Consider the following 7,469-nt stretch of genomic DNA (forward strand, 5'->3'; position numbering starts at 1 on the left):
GCCAGCCACTGATGGACGTATGGGAAGGATGGGAGGCGGGGCTTAGGTGCTAGCAAACTTAACTGGGTTAAGGCTTAGTCTGAGGTCAGCGGCGTCACAGACTCAGTTTGTTTGGAGTCAGCAAACGGGAGGTATGGGGGTGAGGTAAGGTTGGATTGGGCCGGTTTGGGTTATTTTCCGCCGGGATTTGTTATCTGATCTGGATCCATTATCGAGCCCCTATTAAAGTATTCGAGGGTGGCAAGCGGCGTTTGCACACGCTCTATGCACCCGCTGTATTCTGGAGTTACAAAATAAAAAGCGAAGAGGCCGAACTACTCGAGCCGTAATGGACGACAAGAAAGAAGAGGGCGAGGCCGAAATACAGGAACACGGACCCGAGCACTGGTTTAGTAAATGGGAGCGGCAGTGTCTGGCGGAAGCCGAGCAGGAGGAACAACGCGAAGAGGAGGTCGAACAGAATCAGCAGAAGCTCTGGCACCTCTTCCAGAACTCCGCGACTGCCGTGGCGCAGCTATATAAAGGTCAGAGGGCTAAAGGAAGGGTCTGTAAGACGGTGCCGTGTTGAGGCCTAGCTCTGGCGTTTGGTGCAGTAATACGCAGCCCTCCACCCCACCATTGTCCAACGGCAGAGTCGGGAAACTAAAAATGGGAGGGATATAGCGAGTAAATGACACGACCAGAAGGGCTTCGACCGCTCGCACATGTTCGCCCTGCGGTATTGTTTAGTAAATCCGTCGGTAACGAGCATTGTCTCAATCTCTCCAGGGGCTTACAGCTAGTCTTTATATCGAATAGGCGGGTCTTCTTACCACAGACCCGGCTGGTGGCGGAATTTCGCACTGTAGCCAAATTTTAATCGGTTTCGCGAGGAGGGGGGGGTGGGTTTCCGTAGAGCGGCATACTACCGTACGGTTACGGCCAGTACAGCATAACGCGATTATACTGAATATCGTATTTGCGAGAGGCGCACCGCCTGTAGGCCGTCACCCTGATTACGAACGGGGAAAGCATTGCTTTCGTAAAACAAAATGGCGTTACACTTTTTTCCTCTATTGTGAAGGATGTGTCATTCACGCTTGCTCCCATTTTGTTTTTCTGATCGCTAAATTCCCGGCTGGGTAGTGACTCCTCCCTGTTACCGTTGATCCTAATGTCATATATCGGAGGAAGCTGTCGCGTTAATCGCGGTGTCCCCGACCCGATTCCCAGACTAGCCGCCCCAGCCGGGGCCCCTACGGACTCTACGTAAAATACCGCAAAGTTTTCTGCTCTTTACATGTGGCTCGTTTTCTCAATTGCAGATCGCGTGTGTCAGCAGCAAGGGCTGTCACTGTGGGTCCCTTTCCAAAACGCCGCGACAGCTGTCACCAATCTTTATAAAGGTAGATGTGAATTTATTTGCATTTTGGGGTGAGGTGCTGACGTCCGGTAGTGGGCGTGGCTTAAAGTAAGGCTCTGATTGTCTTGCTTTTTTATAAATGGTCTGAATCTGTATAAGTATCACTAGATCCCAGAGGGAGTCTGTTCACTAATGGTCGCCTTGTGGTTTCTGCTCAGACTTCACTGTTCATTATGAAGGGCTCGTCCAGCAATAAGGTCATCTGGCCCCATATATTGACTTTCAAGAACCTTAACTGATTTGATTATACATCATCCAGGGCCAGCCAAGCACTTCCTGCTGCAGAAACTGGGGTTGTCTTTTACTAACCTATAGTGAAGTCAAGGAGCTGAAACCCAACTCCCCTGTTCAGTCTCCCTTTAGTGAATAGAGCCATCAGTGGTCATGGACACAACTGAGTTTTGCTTAGACTTCTCGTGAGTTCAGTGGCCAGCGCTGGGTTTGAGTAGACTTCTGTATAGTTTCTTCATCTATTTGTTAGGAAATAGACTGGCGAACTTTTCGTATCGAGTTATACAGGCATCCCTTGAACTCTCGTTGCTATGTTTCATATACTGGCTGATCGGTGGGCTTGTTTTATGCGTGAAATGAAGTATGTTTCATAGGAGACACTTTGGGGTCAGGCATGCAAAAGGGCATAAAACTAGAAGATCAGAGGCTGAAGTGTAACTTATAGAAGTTGAGGGGGGTGGTAGAATCATGATGTTGCCTTCCAGTGGAAGTGGTAGAAGGAATGTAGTCTGGTATCTATGTATAAGGAAATCCTGAATGTAAGCCAAGGACAAGAATAGGTTTTGATAGCGGGGGGGGGGTAGGCAGAATAGATGAGCTTGGTGGTTCTTATTTCTAAGCAAACGGTGTTTCTGTAAAGAGGGATGGTGTTGCCATAGTAACCAGTGGAACGGTTCAGTCGGCAGGATCATTCCATCGGTTGCTATGGCTTAAAGACAAATTAAAACAATACATCTGAATTGTTCTTTATAAGATTACCAAAATTTCATTTTACTGATGTAATCATCTTCTATGCTTTTTAGGGGCATATTGTTTTGGAGATAGTTTATCTCATGGAGGGATGGGGGGGGGGCAAAACTAGCTTTATATAGCAAATTTCTTTTCCTGAAGTTCTCCTCCTTTATATTCACCAAAAACCTAAAAGGACCACCCACCCCCCTGAGCATCTGCTTAGCCGGTGCTGGATCTGACTGGTGGTAATTGTGTTGCGTGTTTTGGAAAGGGGCAGATGTATAGGGGGTGGATTCTGCAGCTGGGGGTATTATAGAGAGGAACAGCAGAGGGATTGTAAGGGATCACTCGGCTATCCAGGTGGGTGGGATGGCCCCCTTAATGTAGGGCGTGGGAGAGACTGCTTGCTTCTGGATACGTGAGCAGCGCTGGTAAAATCCCGTCGATGGCGAGAAAACCTGATAACGGCTTTCGCAAGATTCTCAGAGCGAACTTTCAGCTTGATTGTTCTTCTGTAGCTGGAATAAATGGAAGTTTGGAGTGTGAAAGTCCTGTGTATGCTCGCTATGTTTTCCATGGTGTGTGTTTGGGAGAGCGTTGGGTATTCAACATTATTGGGGATTGTTTTTCATGCTCAGCAGAGTAGGGGGAACGGCACCTTTTTAATCACCAGAAAAATCATTTATGTACAAAAGACTTCCTCTATTAATGAGCAAGTGGCATTTTATTGTGTTGTGAGGGAAATTGTATAATTCTTGGTGTGTGTGTGTTCATCGCCCTGTAAAGCTGTCAACATTAACAGATAAAACAAGTTGGGCTCTTAGAAAACAATATATATATCACTAACAGTGGGTTGACTGAAACATGTGGGGTAGATTGAATTGGGTACAACTGGCTTAGGACATATTACTAAACATAAAGGATATTTTATGCAGTTGCCCATATTCTGAGCAAGAGAATCAGAATTTAAAACAAAAAAATGAATGAGTGAAACCCAGGTGTGTGAGGGATGGGAAAGTTATGGACAAAACAGATTAAAATCCAGGGCATAAAAGGTAGTTTCCAAATCATACCACGTTAATGAATATATCTGGCGATTTCCTTCCCCACTGGTTCTAGCGCTATGTACCGTATTTGCTTGATTATAAGACGAGGTTTTTTTCACCCCTCGTCTTATAATCGGGGTCGTCTTATAATCAGACCTCAAATAGAGGTCTGACTGAGACGACTAAGATCCAGATCCTCCGCAGCTGCAGGGGACCTGGATCCTCCTGTCCCCCCCCGCCCCACTTACCGGTTCTTCTGAGTCCCCGGTGTGTAGCTGGGGCAGCGTGTAGATGTCTACGTGATTCACGTAGACAACTTCCGCTGCAGCAGGAAGGAGGCGGGGGTTGTCTGCGTCCATTGCGCAGACCTTCCCCGACTGTCAGAGATCAGAGTTCCCCGTGCCGGTGGGGGAGTGTTAAATGGGGGGCATAAGGCATTTCTGGAGGCAGAGTGCTCTGTGAAATGCCTTTCAACCCCCTTAATGCCACTCTGCCTCCAGAAATGCCTTTTTAACACTCTATACGCCACTCTGCCTCCTGAATGGCTTAAACCTCCCTATATGCCACTCTTCCCAATAATATGCCTTTTAACCCTCTAAATGCCAGTGGCATATAGGGGTATAAGGCATTTCTGGAGGCAGAGTGGCACATAGGGGGTCAAAAGGCATATCATGGGGCACAGGTGCATTTAGAGGGTTAAAAGGCGTATCATGGGGCACAGTGGCATATAGGGGGTATAAGGCATTTCTGGGGCAGATGTGCATAACTGGGGGCAGGTTGGAAAATAGAAGGAAATAAAATATTTTTCTCAATCATAGCTTTTATTTAAAAAAAATAGTTTAGATGAATTAACATTTACTGGTAAAACTTTTTTCCTATAGGGTCATCTTATATTCACGCTTTTTCTCTTTTTCCTAAATTCATATTCAGATTTGGGGGGTCGTCTTATAATCAGGGTCGTCTTATAATCGAGCAAATATGGTAATTCATGAATGCGTAAAACAAAAAATGTTACGTTGTGAATATGGTTTTAAATTACCTGGGCAGCATTGTAGAGGTGGTAAAGGATAGATGTGAGGGGAGCAGTGCAGATTGTGTAGAGATCACCTTCAAGGGTCTTTTTATGACCCCAGGGGGCTTGGCTCAGGGGGAATCCGTTATTTCTCTGATATCACCTGTTAGGGTTCCCCAGTGAAATGAGGTCAGGGGAATCCTATATAGATACCCTTGATTGCTGTGTGTATCTCTGAGCGATCAGTCTGTGAGTTGCTGTGGCAGAAGACCAGATGAGGGTCTATACAAACGCCACAAATCCTGGCCATATCCCAAATTTCCCAGCGATATAAGGAAATACCTGAACTTTTGCACATTTAGCAGTTACATCCAGTGGGGATTTAATCTGTCAGTAGTAGGAAGCAGCATGTTTTCAAACTAATATTTACTCCAAAAACCTCTATTCACTTCCCATCAACATCTGTATTCATGCATATTAGTAAAGCGCCAGCTTTGCATGGTGTTTCTGAAACAAATTGCTAGAGCTAGTAGGTTACTTTTTAGGTAAACCTCCTAACTTGTAGGCTTAAAAAGCAGTCTAAAGGAGGTATGTTTCGACGCTCATGAGAAACATATTTCTTTAAATGCTTGGAATAACGAGGCCAATCGACAACACCGTCTCCCCAAAATGAGACTGAACGATTGCCAGCCTTCACTTTGTGGCATGCACTTGGGAAGACCAATGAAATGTCCCACGTGACAATCTAATTTGCAGAGATTAGATTGTTCTTCATCTTTCCTGATTCCTAAACAAATCAGGCTTATCTTGGGTTCTTTATACCTGTGGCTACCTTGCTTTGATTGTAGGGTATTTTTACTTTGAATAACAGGAATAAAACACGGTTTTGCTAGAGTCGTGGTATGCTAACCATACAATGTCAGAAAAATGTGCAAATGTCTGCCTGCGCAAAGAAGAAAATGCTGACCTTCCATTTTAAATTGGCATTGTTTCTCCGTTACAGAGAGTGTGGATGCCCATCAGAGGAGCTTTGACTTAGGAATTCAAATTGGCTATCAACGGCGTAATAAAGATGTGCTAGCCTGGGTAAAAAAACGGCGAAGAACTATACGCAGGGAAGATTTGATCAGCTTTTTATGTGGGAAAATACCTCCTCCTCGGAATTCACGTGCTCCCCCACGACTGACTGTTGTATCACCTAATCGTGCGGCTGCAGCGGAAACTGACTCTTCTATAGAAACTGATCTGCAGCCCTTCCGGGAAGCGATAGCTCTCCATGGTAATGATCTTCACTTTCTTACGTCTGCTTCTGTATTAAGGGTGATACAAACTGCTACCTGTTGTACAAATCTTAATGCTATTAAAAAATAAATGATCCTTATAAGTATGGTACAGCACTTAACATACTGGTGGCAATACTGGAGGAGCTGTAAAAAGGTCTTGCTCCCTTGCAGTTTGTGTTCCTTCTGCAGAAAAGGAGCTCCATTTTATAAACTCTTCACAGTGCAATGTAACTCTTTGGGAATATCTCGGAGGCGTTAAAAGAACAGTCTAGTCCCCCACGCGGCCCAAATGTGTGTTACTGCATGCAAATTGGTGTGTGCATTCTTCAGTTATTGAAAAATGGTTGTCACTTTTCTCCTCCATACAAACAAGGAAGCATTATTCTGTACGCTTCTTGCACATGCTCTGTAGCACACATTAAAGATGTCGTCCAGGGATCCGTGTGCGGGATGGCCGCTGCTTCTCCCCTGGATTTTGACAGCAGCTTGGTTTCTGTTGTGCAGAAAGTGTATCACCGTATGATCCCTGCTTTTGGTAATCAAAAGGAGTTAAACCAGACTGTAGCAATTTGGTGGAGACATTTACTTCTGTCTAAAATTAACTCGCATATAAATTTATAACAGAGCTGTAGAGCTCCCTTTCTAAAGCACATTTTTCCAATATAATGTTAATAGATGAAGGATCCGGGTGTTAGGAACCTGCATTGCATGCCACCTCCTTTTAGAGTTTATTTTCATTGTAAATGATTATTCCCCTTTGCTCGCCTTCCCTAAGCATGTAGGGTAGGAGATGAGTAAATGCCTGGCCAGGGCTTTGGAACGCTTGCTCTGATATTGTCCCGCAAATCTTAAAATAGGCCCTTTCTATACCAAATCACACGCCACAAAATCTGACATGCAATAAGCTGTGCAGGTCCCCCTTTACGTTTAGGATGTCAAAAGGGGAAGACTGCTTTGCTGAAAGAGTGAAGAATTAAGGGAGTTCATCTCAGGCTCCTGTATGCATTATGCCTTTGAACTTTGACATTTAATGATGCATCATGAAGAGCAAACCCTAGTAAGATGTGCATATGGAAATTATTGCACATTTAAGGCCAGGGAATTCTTCTAGCCCCCTTACAACCTGGTGTTCCTCTATTAAATCTTTTATAAAAAAAAAAAAATTTCTTCTGCCTGCACACAAATGTGAAAATAATTTTATCTTTTAACATGTTCCTTTTATAATTCCAGGTTTGAGTGGTGCAATGGCTAGCATTAGTGTCCGGTCGAGTACCCCAGGGTCACCTACTCATGTAAGCAGCAGCTCCAACACTACCCGTAGGAGAAATGGACTCCATGATGTGGATTTGAACACATTCATATCAGAAGAAATGGCACTCCATTTGGACAATGGTGGTACCAGAAAGCGAACCTCAGCCCAGTGTGGAGATGTCATTACAGACTCGCCAACCCATAAACGCAACCGAATGATTTAAACTGCAAAAACCTAAAACCCACCATGCTGCTTGAAAGCCACTTAATCCTCAACATACTGTTTAAAAAAACAAAAAAAAAAGGAACCACAAGGGTCATTTCCCCTTTTCGTTGTTTGAGAAAAAAAATAAAGCAATTAGGATTGCCATAAAGGAAGGGTTATTTAATAAGGGTATTGTAGGTACCTCTTGTAACTGTGGCTTTTGTAAACTATATAAATATTAGAGGACAATATAAACTGTTGTAGTTGTCAAAGATCATCTTAAGTGAACATCTATCAATTTAATGGA

At 44.2% G+C, this 7,469-nt stretch overlaps 1 protein-coding gene across 1 annotated transcript; it reads left to right on the forward strand.

Moving 5' to 3' along the window:
- Positions 1-328: 328 nt before the first annotated feature.
- LOC149282417 (HUWE1-associated protein modifying stress responses) lies at positions 329-7,181 on the forward strand. Its single transcript, XM_089498287.1, has 4 exons — positions 329-524; positions 1,305-1,385; positions 5,427-5,702; positions 6,937-7,181. Exons 1-4 carry the CDS (start codon positions 329-331, stop codon positions 7,179-7,181), a joined length of 798 nt encoding a protein of 265 aa, XP_089354413.1.
- The last annotated feature ends 288 nt before the right edge of the window (positions 7,182-7,469 follow it).

Source organism: Sceloporus occidentalis, unplaced genomic scaffold, assembly GCF_023333645.1.
Source record: "Sceloporus occidentalis isolate IW3139 unplaced genomic scaffold, rSceOcc1.0.p SCAF_117, whole genome shotgun sequence".
NCBI lineage: Eukaryota > Metazoa > Chordata > Lepidosauria > Squamata > Phrynosomatidae > Sceloporus > Sceloporus occidentalis.

Excerpts from the sequence above, each read along its gene's own strand:
- LOC149282417 (XM_089498287.1), top strand. The coding sequence starts at position 329 with ATGGACGACAAGAAAGAAGAGGGCGAGGCCGAAATACAGGAACACGGA. Across the intron at positions 525-1,304 it reads CGTGGCGCAGCTATATAAAG|ATCGCGTGTGTCAGCAGCAA; the intron begins GTCAGAGGGCTA and ends TCTCAATTGCAG. Across the intron at positions 1,386-5,426 it reads TGTCACCAATCTTTATAAAG|AGAGTGTGGATGCCCATCAG; the intron begins GTAGATGTGAAT and ends TCTCCGTTACAG.